Genomic DNA, 13,845 nt, shown 5'->3' on the forward strand with positions numbered 1-13,845 from the left:
CTGTGTAGTTCTGGACCTGCAGTTGGTCTTCTCTTCTCACCCAGCAACTCTCGCCTCTGTCCATCTGCTCCTCAACAATCTGAACCCCCAGACCTGCAGCTAAAGAGCCAGGTATATAACAGGTCATGGAGTCTGGAGAGGAGCTGCAACATCCCCCACCGGGGCCTAGCCTTTTCTTGGGGCCTGGAGTCAGCCGGGGCCCGCAGTACCGGAGTGGCTGGCGGTTGCGGCCTAGGCACGCTAGTGTCACGGTGCTTGGTATGGGGGAACCGGAGGGCTGTCCTACAGCCTGGCAGGTCTCCAGCAGGGTGGTGTTGGCAAGAAATGATGAGGGAGAGGCTGCTATAGCGGATCTCCCTGGGGCAACCCTTTGGTGTCTAGAGTATGAGTCTCTGTGTGGTGGACAGGGTGCCTGTGATGGTGACAGCCGTAGTAGCAGGGACCAGACGCAGGCAGACGTTGAACAAAGTAACTTACAGTTCTTTATTGGAACCAACAGGAACAGTGGATAACGTGCCAAACGAATCTTGACAATGGTAGCAGGCTGGGGATGCACTTGGAGAGGGAACCACAGGGATCGATCACCAGCCTGGATGCAGGGGCAGGCTGGGAGGTAGCTGTGTCCTGGGTTACTTCAGATGAAGGTAGGATGATAACTCCTCAGAGCGGCTCAGGCAGTGAGCTGGCTCTCTTACTCTGCTTTGTCTCACTCACTAGACTAACAACAAGTCTCTCTCTTTCCCTGACTACACTAGACTAACTCTAGTCTTCTTCTGATCACTGGCATCATGTACTGTAATCCACTCCTTGCACCGGGGCCTGTATATTTGTTCATGAACACTTCTTCCCTGGTGACAAATATATAGTGTATATATGCATCACTTTGGCATATGTGATACAATAAGACAGTGTACAATTTACCTGCCGACTGACATTCTTACCCTTGTGTGATTGGCATCCAGGTGCTACAGCTTTAGCACCCCCGGCCCCCTAAGGACCCACAGTTTACGGACTACCCCCACTTACGAAGCTTCGGTTTGAGGCATAAGATTGCCGTCAGGGTTTACATGAAAACGGTCCGACACAGCCACACTAATCGCTCATTGGCTTAGGAGCCCAATGGGTACATGGCTTCTAACATTCACGTTGCAAACATTATAGGAACAAGGCTACTCAGAGTAGCAGGATACAAAATGTCTCTTTTCCCATAAACGGAAAGGCATAGAAACATGCAAGCACAATGTCCGTACCTAGAAAGGAAGGCATTAAGTGCAATACAATAAAATGAATAGCAACTTTTCCGTGTACTCGGTGGCCAAAGTCTCTCAGAAGGCTTTTTAGTATAAAATCCAGCTTCTGAGCACAGCCCTTAATGTGGGGAAAAGTGTAGAAAGCAAAGGGTCTCCTCTGGACGTAGAGGGATAGCGTCCTTCACCGAGGTTTCTGCATCAGCAGAGGTGGATGCTAATGTAGCACATAATATTGATGAGCAGTTCAAGGAGAGTCTCTTGACTGAAATAAATAAATAGGGGAAAGAGTCCCAGGAAAGTCTCTGGCTCTATGAGGGGTATGGGCGCTCAGCCCAACTGGGAGTAGTAGATAAAAGTCATATTTACAATATATTTACAGTACCTGGTAAGGGCTACAGCCCATCAGGGTTACTATTCTTGCTGCTCAAGAGCAATGGCTGCAGGCATGGGAGCAGGAACTGCAGCATGGACATCATCAGCCTGGGTGAAGAAAGCAGTGTTGAGATCTGTCACCTGAAGACATCTGGTGGTAGAAACTGGAACTGCTGACATGGAACACCCAGAAGCTGGAGCTGGAACAGCAGGGAGGTCATCTGCGGCGGCAGGCATCTCAGCAAAGGAAGGAGGCAGGCACTTCTCTGGCTGACCTTCTGTAGCTGGGGGCACTGTGGAGCGCATGATGATGACCCCAGGAGCTGTAACTTCTTCCTTGCTGACAGCTGAAGGATTGTTGCTCCTGGACTGACCTGTAGCTCTTGGGGGCGCTGTTGCGCTGGCGGTAGTAACCTCTGTAGCTGGCAGGGCATTCTCACCGGAGAGCCTGGGCCTCTTAGCAGGTGGTCCTGGATACTCCGCAGGACAGTCAGAAGCATTAGATAAGGAGTCAGGCCCCTTTAAGAGAGTCCCTTTTGTAGCCGGGCCTCCTATGGGGAGATGTTGGCCCTTTTCAGGGAGGCCGGACTGTACCCCAGCCGGGGCTAAGGGAGATATAGGGACAGTCACTGTGATATGGGCCCTTGTGGCCATGGTACTCACATCTGTGGTGGTCCTCTGGAGGTCCGGAATCGGAGGAGGCAGCCGCTGTGGAGAATCCGCCATTGGAGACTGCGTACGGGAGACAGCAGTAAGCGGTGCAGCAGAGGAAGGTGCCCGAGGTACTTGGGCAGACCATGTGACACTTGGTTCTTCGTTTCGGCGGCTGTGCAGCATGTCAGCAGGACAGGAGACAGCACGTGGAGAAATACAAGATGGCCGATTAACCTCTCTGATGCTGGATGGCGGCTGCGCTGACTCTGAGGTACCTAGTGGGCTCTCACTGGCGTTGCAGCGCGGGAGAGTCTCTCCCGCCAGGGGCTGTGGCGGGCTGAATTTTCTCCTGCGCCACAGCGGTCTGAGGTAGGATTCGCGCCATGTGCGCTGGTGGCGGAGCTTAGCCCGCGCAGACTGTGGATTCCCGCCACTGACTTTTGGCAGGCTGGAATTACTTACTGCGCCACAATCCCCTGAGGTAAATGCTTCAGGCACTGCAGGGCCGGATGTAGCAGAGCTGGTAAAGTTCTGTGACAGAGATTAACCTCCGGAGTGCTGGAGTGATGCTCGACAGCACGTGGCAGCAGTTTAACATAGTCAATGTAGAAAATAGCACAAAATCATTTGGGCCTAAACCCGGATGGCAGCAGGGTTAGGCAGCACAGTAGATTTGTAATAAAGGACAGTCTCTAGTGCCAGAATAAGGCACAGAAGTAGAAATCCTGTTCGTGACGCCACTTGCAACATCCCCCACCGGGGCCTAGCCTTTTCTTGGGGCCTGGAGACAGCCGGGGCCCAGAATACCAGAGTGGCTGGCAGTTGCGGCCTAGGCACGCTAGTGTCACGGTGCTCGGTATTGGGACCGGAGGGCTGTCGTACAGCGTGGCAGGTCTCCAGCAGGTGGTGTTGGCAAGAAATGATGAGGGAGAGACTGCTGTAGTAGTTCTCCCTGGGGCAACCCTTTGGGGTCTGGAGTATAAGTCCCTGTGTAGTGGATAGGGTGCCCGTGATGGTGACAGCCGTAGTAGCAGGGATCAGACGGAGGCAGACGTTGTACAAAGTAACTTACAGTTCTTTATTGGACCAACAGGAACAGTGGATATCGTGCCAAACGAATCTTGACAATGGTAGCAGGAAAATGCTGGGGATGCACTTGGAGAGGGAACCACAGGGATTGATCACCAGCCTGGATGCAGGATGTAGCTGTGTCCTAGTAGGATACTTCAGCTTGTCCTGGGTTACTTCAGATCTCACCCTTGAAGGTAGGATGATACCCCTTTACTCTCACTAACTCCTCAGAGCGGCTCAGGCAGTGAGCTGGCTCTCTTACTCTGCTTTGTCTCACTCACTAGACTAACAAGTCTCTCTCTTTCCCTGACTACACTAGACTAACTCTAATCTTCTTCTGATCACTCTGTCTGACTTCTCTCTCCTTCTACTCTCTAGAACTTTCCTGACCAGGGGTTTTATCACTCCCACTGGTCAGTTGGTGGTTACTCCTCCAATTGCATCCCAGCTTACAATACAATATGATAACAGATGTGATTGGCCGATGAAAAGACATCACATTAAACAATTAACTCCTGCCTTACCAGGCAGGCTCTACCGCTGCAGTGTTCCCCATGTTGTGTAGTGACCTGCTGTGGGGTTGATCAGACTCCACACAGGTTGCAAGCTACATATTGGGACGTATGCGCAACAACCCCTCTGCCTTGCATCGGCAGGGGTGTTGCAGGGGCACACCTGTTCTTTGTATGTAGCCCGTCCCCCAGGAGCAGGTCAGACTGTGAGGTCACACCATTCTCCTGCCCCCAGTAGGGATTGATGCGATTGGTTACGGGGAGGTTTCTGATGTCTATGTTTCGGTTTATGAAACTGATATTAGAATTTCAGTAACAGATGAGACATCGCTCCATCAGACTGAGACGGCAGAGGGGGAAGTCGTCCTGAACAAAGTTGGCTGCGTCTGTAAGTTACCAGGGTATGTAACTGTTGGGAGGGATCCCAGCAGTATAGAGCAGTGTACAGCAATATAGAGCAGTATAGAGCAGTGTACAGCAATATAGAGCAGTATAGAGCAGTGTATATACAGCAAATTACACCCCAAATTCTGTAAGATTGCAGCTTCTTCCAGTGCAATGGGGCCTGTCCTCACACTGCTGTGCATTTTTGCTATCAGTGATAGTTATTGTCATTTGGAGAGATGTGTAATCATTTGTGTATGTTGTTAGTAGCAGCAGGACTGTGAAATATGGTTTTATATTGCATCTATATGCATACATTTTAAATGCATTTTATTGCATCTCCAAGTGCACTGGGGGCGTGTCCTCACACTGCTGTCCTCTGTGCACTGTGCCGCCAGTGTAAGACATTGGTTTTGGAGTGTAATTGAAGCCTTCAAAGGCCGTTACTTACAGAATACCCCATAGATGTCTGATCTCTTCATACATTATTCACTCGGGTAAGTGCAGGACCTGCAAGCTCTGGCTTCTGTTATTTGAAGAAGAAGAAGTTCTAATTCATTTACTGATAAAAGTCGGTGATTCTGAAACAAAAAGAGGAAGTTTTTATGAGTTTGTCTTTATTTAGAGGCGCAGTCACCAGAGCGTGCAATGAGGCAGCTCAGAGACGTCTTCAGAGATGACTGTAGGGTCATTGATGGAGTCTTCCGTTTTCTTGAGGTTTCTTCACACAAGAAGCTTTTATATTGGAATATCTGCTCACAACGAGCGTGGTCACAGACTAAAGGCCCTCAAAGACGGAGCCAGATGGTTCAACTTCCAACAAAACAAAAGTGTGGCACCAGACATATGGATATGGGTAGAAAGATGGTGGACCTTGGTGGAAACATGCTGCCTCATATACAGAGATGATTGAGGCATCTGGGATCCTTCAGAACCGGCTTCCGTCATTTCAAAGTTCTCAATGAGGTCAACAGAGATGTGGTCAAGAAAAAGTTCTTCCCAATTGTATCTAAAATACGACGCAAGTCCATGTAGAGGTTCTGATTCTCCTAAATGATACAACTCCAAGCCTGGGGAGACGACCTCTGGACCATTCCTGGTCCATAAATGTATCTGGACACCTAGAAATAAGAGGCAGATCCGTTAGTGTGCTGGTGAAAAAGCGTGAACTTTCTAACCAACCTGGGTTGGATCATCAAACTTCTAAGAATTTTACAGTTCTTGTAGCGTGTGCTGGACACATTGGGGGTCATTTACTAAGGACAAGAACCGCGTTTTACCTGGCGGGTTACGCAAATTTTTCCGTTTTGCCGATTTTCCCTGTATTGCCCCGGGATTTTGGCACACGCGATCGGATTGTGGCGCATCGCCGCCGCCATACACGCGACGGAAATCGGGGGTGTGGCCAAACGAAAACCCAATGGATTCTGAAAAACCGCCGCATTTTAAAAAAAAAAGTGTCGCGGGACACGCGCTTACCTTCACCAAGTATAGGCTCGTGAACTCCGGCGGGTCTCGGCGAACTTCGCGCAGCAGGTGGACACCTGGTGGACGTCGGAAGAACTGCCTTAGTGAATCTCAAGAAGACCCGAATCCACCGCAGAGAACGCGCCGCTGGATCGTGAATGGACCGGGTAAGTAATCTGCCCCATAGACAATGGTCTTCACGACTGAAGAAACAGTGGATCAGCTGAGTACAAGCTGTACATTCATTATCCACAAAGTCCTTCTGTTAGGGAACTCGATGTGGTGGTTGGCCGTGAAGAATGGCATGCCCATGAGACCTCCTTGACGTGTGAGGGTGGAGATCACCAGTAGATGGGCTCTACGACATGAAGCATCTGATCTGAAGTAAAAGAAGTCTTAGAACAAGTAGAAGAATATAACCTGGGATGTTTGGGGGCTGCCCCCAGGCCCGGGGCTTCTGGGGGATCCATGGCCACCTAAACCAATCACCAAGTTTGCTGCTGCATTAGAGGAGGGCCTCCAGACCAGTACTACTGACACATATGTATAGAGAGGCCCTTCTAGGACCTTTAAGAGGCCCAATTCTCAAACAGCCCGGGGCCCCTGGTGGTACTTATCGGCCTCTGCTTCCAACCAAAAGGAAGTAATAAGTTTGGCCAATGAGTGGCCTCCTCAGACCAGAGGACAACAAAGCAATTCTTGCAGTTAGGAGGGCCCTCATTGGCTAAAGAACTGCCCCATGATCCCCCAGAACTTACGGCTGGGATCAGGTCCAAAATATAGAAGAACCAGAGAGTCACAGGAACCACCCAAGTCCGCGGAGCTTTTCTAGACGCTCTTATAGTAACATTTCCCCTGGTGGATTTAATATTCATGATAATTATAATTTCTTATTATTTCCTCAGATTTCTGAAGGTTGAAACAATCGAGATGAGATTTCAAACGGGAACTTTGATCGTCCCTGTTGCCTTTGTGATGATGGTGACATCTCAGGTAAAGTTCTTCAAAGTTTACGTTTCCTGTCCTGGTCCTGTATGATGCCCCAGAGCTGCACTCACTATTCTGCTAATCCAAAAGCTAGAAAATGGACATAAAACATTCTATTATTGTCCTCCAGCAATGTTTTCCAGTGGATAGAATGGAAATCCAGAGTATGAGAGACCCTCGTGTCCCTGCAGCGCAGCCCCCTATCTGATCAGCCACCACCTTTTAGATGTTATCAAACCCATGATGTCTCAGCACATTATCACATTGACAGTGATATATTGTATCGGCCTGCTGGGAGGACAGTGTGATGATCCATCTCATTCTAAGACACCATGTTATACAGGTTACATCTCCTTCTTCTTATGTGATGTAACAGTGAAACACAAGTCTTGTTTATCTCCAGGAAAGTCTTTTCGAAGAAATGAGTGGGTGACACGTTCCTGGTCTCAGCACAATCCACTTCTTCTTTTCTAATAATTTCAGCTTTGTCCAAATCTTCTGGGAAGTTTTCTCATGCCACCGCTCTTCTCTCTTCCGCTCTTCTCTTCCTCCTTAGAATGAATCCTAGTTATGGGGCTGGACCTACAGATGTGTCTGGACCAGGAGCAATACATCCAGCATGTTACTGTATGGGGTGCGGAGACTGAGCAATGGGACTAGGGGCAGGGAGTGGGATGGGACCAGTCCATGGAAAGGCAATATATAGATTCGGTAGGATAGTGATAGAAGCTAAAACAGCAATAAAGTATCACTAGTCTGTAAACATCTCTAGGGGGTGGAAATTTGAGAACATTATTTCATGAGCAAACCCCTATTTTACACAAAAGTATAAAGACTTTTAACTATGGGCCTAAGAGAGTGTAATCATTTGTTCCGGGTTGGACACTCTCCACGATTTCCTTTGGAACAATATTTCAGAATCTCTTCCCCCTCTAACTCATTCTCTCCATTAGGGTTTCTCATCCAGGTCTCATCTCTCCTTAACCTTTGCAGTGTCTTTCAGCAGTTGTCTTTCTCCTCTTCTCCTCTTCCAGCTTCTCCTCCACCACCTCTCCTCTTCTCCTCTTCTCTCCTCTCCTCTTCTCCTCCTACACCACCTCTCCTCTTCTCCTCCTCCAGCTTCTCCTCCACCACCTCTCCTCTTCTCCTCCTCCAGCTTCTCCTCCACCACCTCTCCTCTTCTCCTCTTTCAGCTTCTCCTCCACCACCTCTCCAGCTTCTCCTCCACCACCTCTCCAGCTTCTCCTCCACCACCTCTCCAGATTCTCCTCCACCACCTCTCCAGCTTCTCCTACACCACCTCTCCAAGTTCTCTTCCACCACCTCTTCTCTTCTTCTCCTCCACCACCTCTTCTCTTCTTCTCCTCCACCACCTCTTCTCTTCTTCTCCTCCTCCACCACCTCTTCTCTTCTTCTCCTCCTCCACCACCTCTTCTCTTCTTCTCCTCCACCACCTCTTCTCTTCTTCTCCTCCACCACCTCTCCTCTTCTCCTCCACCACCTCTTCTCTTCTCCTCCACCACCTCTTCTCTTCTCCTCCACCACCTCTCCTCCTCTTCTTCTCCTCCACCACCCCCTGGCTGCTCCATGGCTTGGACCTCTCTACACTATCTACAGGTCCCTCCATCTTTACCTGTGCTTGCTGCCCACCTACTCAAAAGGTCATGCAGTGTGTACATGAACTGCACAGACTCTTTCAGCCAATGACTATCAATCTATAGCACTACAGAGCAGCCCTGTGGCAACCAGTAACTCATCCGGAATGTATTTACTATATAGGATTAATTTGAGTCAATGTAAAGAACAATAAAACCCCCTGTACAACCCTCATTTACCATTATCTTCCTATTTTGTGATGAAGTGACATTGTTTATTAACGTTCTGATGACTTCAGGAAGGATAAATCCATGATTACCACCATCCATAGTAAATGAGCCTTATAGAATCTATGGCAGTTGTCTCCAACAATCCTACGATTCTCACCATCCATTACATATGGACCTTATAGAAGTTGCATGTTTTTTATCGTATCTCACAATTCCCACCACCCATTAGGCAAGAGGCTCCCAGGAACTTCATATGTTTCCTCCATGACAGTGCTGCCCAACTATCAGACAATGCCCACCACCCATAAGAAATGAGACCCGCAGGAGCTCCATCCTTTTTTCCTATGGCAGTTGACTTTCACAATTACACGATTCTCACAACTTATGAGGACTGGGCCTCATAGAAGCTTTATCAGAGGTTTCCAACGAGGGTCCTTAGTTCTTTGAGACAACTGAAGACCATTTCTTCATCTATGAATGTTTTCGTGCTTGCGCCTAAATCCACCATTGTCCTCTTCTTCATCTACCGGAGATTGTCCTGGCTGCATCTTCTTCTAGATTTCACAAATTCTTAGAGCTGCAATTATCTTCCTTAATTGTGATAATGTTTGTGTTTTAGGCCGATGAGGTCGGAACGTTGGACCTGGCAGAGCAAGCCTTCGATGACCAATATCTGGGCTGCAAAAAAGACATGGAGAGAAAACTGGAGAATCATAATGTTCTTAACATAGAAAACATGAAAAATAGGAATCTGAACAGAGCCTGGAAAGAAGCCAACAAGGTCTGGAAGCTCAGGAGGAACACATTGATGCCGAAACTTCCACAAGCCTTTAAAGATGACCATGGGATCGCTCTACTGACCTACACAAGCTTCATCAGAAGTGACTTCAACGATGCAGTAAAAATGGCAGGAAGGTCCTACAAAAGCTACATGGATGACTTTGGCTTCAAGTGGCTTCATTTCTACCTCACCTCAGCATTTCAGCTCCTGTCAAAGAGCAGGTGGCGCACGGATCTCACAGTCTACAGTGGAATCGATGATGACATCGAGGTGTCGTTAAATGGAAGCGCCTATGTCAAGTTTGGAAACTTCTTGTACTCATCTTTAGATAAGGAGGAAGCAACAATTTTCGCCAATAGGTCTTTATTAATCATAGACGCATATCCTGGAGTCAACATTGAAAATTTTTCCCAATTTGCCTGTGAACGAGAGGTTCTGGTTCCGGGATATGAGGTCTTCAGCCTCTACGCAACTGACGAAGAGAACACTTATAGGCTTCATACGACAGGAAAACTCTGCAGCAACTTCAACTGTGCTTACATAAATGGTAGGTACTGTCTATCCCCTACAAGGGTGATCAAAGCAATAGAAGACCCATTGTCAAATACCCTAGTAGGAATTTTAGTCTCTCGTAACAAGACCGTAGGATAGGTACAATGAGTGTTTATCACTGGAGGAACCTTGAGCGTGACTGATGCAAAATGTAGAGTTGCTCTATATATACTACTGATCAGTGTATGATCTCCAGTGAGACAACCGATGCAAGACTCTCTGCCCCACCCCAGGACCACCCATCTAACATAAGAGAGCAGTTAAAATATTGGGTACTGAAGATGCTCTGAAACTATAAAAATAAAGCTTCATGCTTTAAGATAAGTGGTCCTGGACTGGAGGAGACTACATGGCCTGGCCAAAAGTAAAAACCCAAAACATGGAGGTTGATTATTTAGGAACCATGGGCGCTAAGTAAAAACTCTATTGTAGAATTGGTGGAGTAGAACCTACAAAAGAATGGAATGAGATGGACTCGGTGGAAGTGGTGAAGGGTCTTCGTTAAGCCATCAGCCCCAGTACGGATCATGTGTGGCCAGTTGTTAACGGTAGAGAGCCAGAGGCATTGGCACTGTGTGTTCTGGTCACTACAGAAAGGTTAGAGCCCATTGTTGGGATCTGTGGTCTTACTTATGCTGATCATTGTGGGGTAGGGCTCAGCCCCTCGATCTTGTGGAGATATAATCCATTGGGTATAAATAATCACAATTTGTACTGACCCACATGTTGAGTCTATTTTGTGATTCTATTTTGACATGTTAAGCTAGATGCAGCGATAGAACATTGATACATCTCCTATTCTCCTGATTTACACCAAATCTTGGGGGCTTATCCGGGACCAACATGTCAATGTTGATAATATCATCATAGGTAGTTTTTTTTTAACAGGGGCTTGGTCACATCCAGAGAAGAAGCCGAGAGTTGGGGGCCAAGGGATTTGCATACACACAGAGAATTGGAAGTCTTGTTAGAGATGTCTCAGAGGGTAAATGTTAAGGCCAGGAATAGGTAAAAGTTTGCGTATGCTCTACTAATGCTTTTTCTAATAATTTATCCAGGTGAGAAATCCAAGCAGTCTATCCATGAATGTTTAAAAGCCGCAGGTAAGAATCCAGAAATGTGAAATGCATCATGGGAGTCTGTGAGCAGGTGTGACCAAACAGACTGCGGCCAGTGTTATGTGTTGTCCCTGGAGAGATGTGTAATCAGACCTCTCTGTATGGTGTTAGTAGAAACAGGACTGTGATGTATGGGATTATATTCCAAGTGTAGATTCTCCAAATGCAATGGGGGCGTGTCCTCACACTGCTGTGCTCTGTGCTCTCTGCAGCCAGCATTACATATTGTCCTTGACAGGAACTTCTGCAACCTGAGAACTGATAGTTAGGACTGACTACTAAATGCAGGTGCCGTGATGTAAAATATGGATATCCGCAAATCAGATATTAGAAGATTGAGGCTATACAGGACATCTGTATCTAATCATATGCATATATGTCTTTCCACAGCGCCCCCCATCAGGATGCACAATTCGGGCCGCTACACTCTAATGATGACTCTACTCGTGGTTGTAACAACTCTCCTGTGATATAATGTGTGTTATTGGGTATAACTAGTATAATACTGCCCCCTATGTGCAAGAATATAACTACCATAATACTGCCCCCTATGTACAAGAATATAACTACTATAATACTGCCCCCTATGTACAAGAATATAACTACTATAATACTACCCCCTATGTACAAGAATATAACTACTATAATACTGCCCCCTATGTACAAGAATATATCTACTATAATACTGCCCCCATGTACAAGAATATAACTACTATAATACTGCCCCCTATGTACAAGAATATAACTACTATAATACTGTCCCCTATGTACAAGAATATAACTACTATAATACTGCCCCCTATGTACAAGACTATAACTACTATAATACTGCCCCCTATGTACAGGAATATAACTACTATAATACTGCCCCCTATGTACAGGAATATAACTAGTATAATACTGCCTCCTATGTGCAAGAATATAACTACTATAATACTGCCCCCTATGTACAGGGATATAACTACTATAATACTGCCCCCTATGTACAGGAATATAACTACTATAATACTGCCCCTATGTACAAGAATATAACTACTATAATACTGCCCCCTATGTACAAGAATATAACTACTATAATACTGCCCCCTATGTACAAGAATATAACTACTATAATACTGTCCCCTATGTACAAGAATATAACTACTATAATACTGCCCCCTATGTACAGGGATATAACTACTATAATACTGCCCCCTATGTACAAGAATATAACTACTATAATACTGCCCCCTATGTACAGGAATATAACTACTATAATACTGCCCCCTATGTACAGGGATATAACTACTATAATACTGCCCCCTATGTACAAGAATATAACTACTATAATACTGCCCCTATGTACAAGAATATAACTACCATAATACTGCCCCTATGTACAAGACTATAACTACTATAATACTGCCCCCTATGTACAGGAATATAACTACTATAATACTGCCCCTATGTACAAGAATATAACTACCATAATACTGCTCCTCTGACTTATAATTTGGGGATAAATGGCCAACCCATGTATCAGACTAAGTATTTAACTCTAAAATGGTCAATCATATGATATTTACCCTGATAAAGTTTGTGGATCGCTGCCACAGGTCACTTCCTGTGATGTCCTGGCTTCTAGGGGATGGAGGAGGCCATGTCCTCATTACTTTATGCACACCCCCTTCATGATAACCACTCCCATATCAACTGTTGGTGGAGTGTGCGGATGTATCCAACCTGTTGGTGGGACATGCGGATGTATCCACTGAGATGGGAGTGGATATCACAGAGGGGGTGTGCATACAGTAATGAGAGCATGGCCTCCTCCGTTCCCCTGAAGCCAGGAGGACACAGGAAGTGACCCATGTCTCTCGGCAGCGATCCACAAATTTTACAGGGGTAAGTATAATATGGGTGAGCCTTTTAGGGTCTTATACTTAACCAGTTTATGGATAAAGGGCCAACCCATCTAATTCTTACAGTATAATATTCCCAGCGTTATATACTAATCCTACACTGTAACTTCTAGGTGCTATGTGTGTCCATCGGCTTCGCTCTTATCATTGTGGGTCTGGATAAACCAATCACAGAGCGGATCTCCATCCGCCGGGGAGTTGTGTCCTCCCAGAGATCTGGTAGAAGATGGTGTGTTCCTGGTGTGACCCTAAAGACTCCCAGAAGACGGAATAACTAAGGTCCTCGCCTTCCCTGGAGATAGTTCTGGAATATAAGGGGGGGGGGGGGGGAATATTAAACTCTTCTCAAAAATATTCAAAAATGCAAATGAGCGACACACGGCTGGTGCTGTACGCGGCTTCTACGGCTGAAATAAAGTTTTGTACATTCTAGGATTGTGTGTGTGTCAATAACATGGACGGACATGATGATAGGATGTGTAGTAACAAGACCAAGTCCACTAGGTGTGGAGGAAATCCATCTGCTCCTGATCCTTCTAGGGACGGGTGTTTGCCCCCCACAATCAGATATTAATGGTCTATCACATAGTACACCCCCTGCACATAGTACACCCCCTTGCACAAAATACACCCCCTGCACATAGTACACCCCCTGCACATAGTACACCCCCTGCACATAGTACACACTGCACACAGTACACACTGCACATAGTACACACTGCACATAGTACACAGGACACTGCACATAGTACACACTGCACATAGCAAACAGGACACTGCACTGCACATAGTACACACTGCACATAGTACACACTGCACATAGTACACACTGCACATGGGACACCCTGCACATGGTACACCCCTTGAACATGGTACACCCCCTGCACATGGTACACCCCCTGCACATGGTACACCCCCTGCACATGGTAAACCCCCAACACATGGTACACCCCCTGCACATGGTACACCC

General features: G+C 46.8%; 1 protein-coding gene across 5 annotated transcripts in view; it reads left to right on the top strand.

The window, feature by feature from the left end:
- Positions 1–13,278, top strand: part of LOC140117157 (ecto-ADP-ribosyltransferase 3-like) — a 49,304-nt gene extending 36,026 nt beyond the window's left edge. For 2 of the 5 annotated variants that reach the window (XM_072133631.1, XM_072133629.1), the window contains exons 2-6: positions 6,616–6,703; positions 9,143–9,851; positions 10,915–10,959; positions 11,365–11,450; positions 12,989–13,278. In XM_072133631.1, coding sequence (XP_071989732.1) covers positions 6,641–6,703; positions 9,143–9,851; positions 10,915–10,959; positions 11,365–11,444 — 897 coding nt within the window. In that variant the 5' untranslated portion in view covers positions 6,616–6,640 and the 3' untranslated portion in view covers positions 11,445–11,450; positions 12,989–13,278. Of the gene's footprint in view, positions 1–499; positions 645–4,152; positions 4,248–6,615; positions 6,704–9,142; positions 9,852–10,914; positions 10,960–11,364; positions 11,451–12,988 lie in introns of those variants that run through there. The other 3 variants (XM_072133628.1, XM_072133627.1, XM_072133632.1) reach the window with 3 other exon arrangements.
- Positions 13,279–13,845: the final 567 nt, after the last annotated feature.

This window comes from Engystomops pustulosus, chromosome 2 (assembly GCF_040894005.1).
Source record: "Engystomops pustulosus chromosome 2, aEngPut4.maternal, whole genome shotgun sequence".
In the NCBI taxonomy this organism is placed as follows: Eukaryota; Metazoa; Chordata; class Amphibia; order Anura; family Leptodactylidae; genus Engystomops; species Engystomops pustulosus.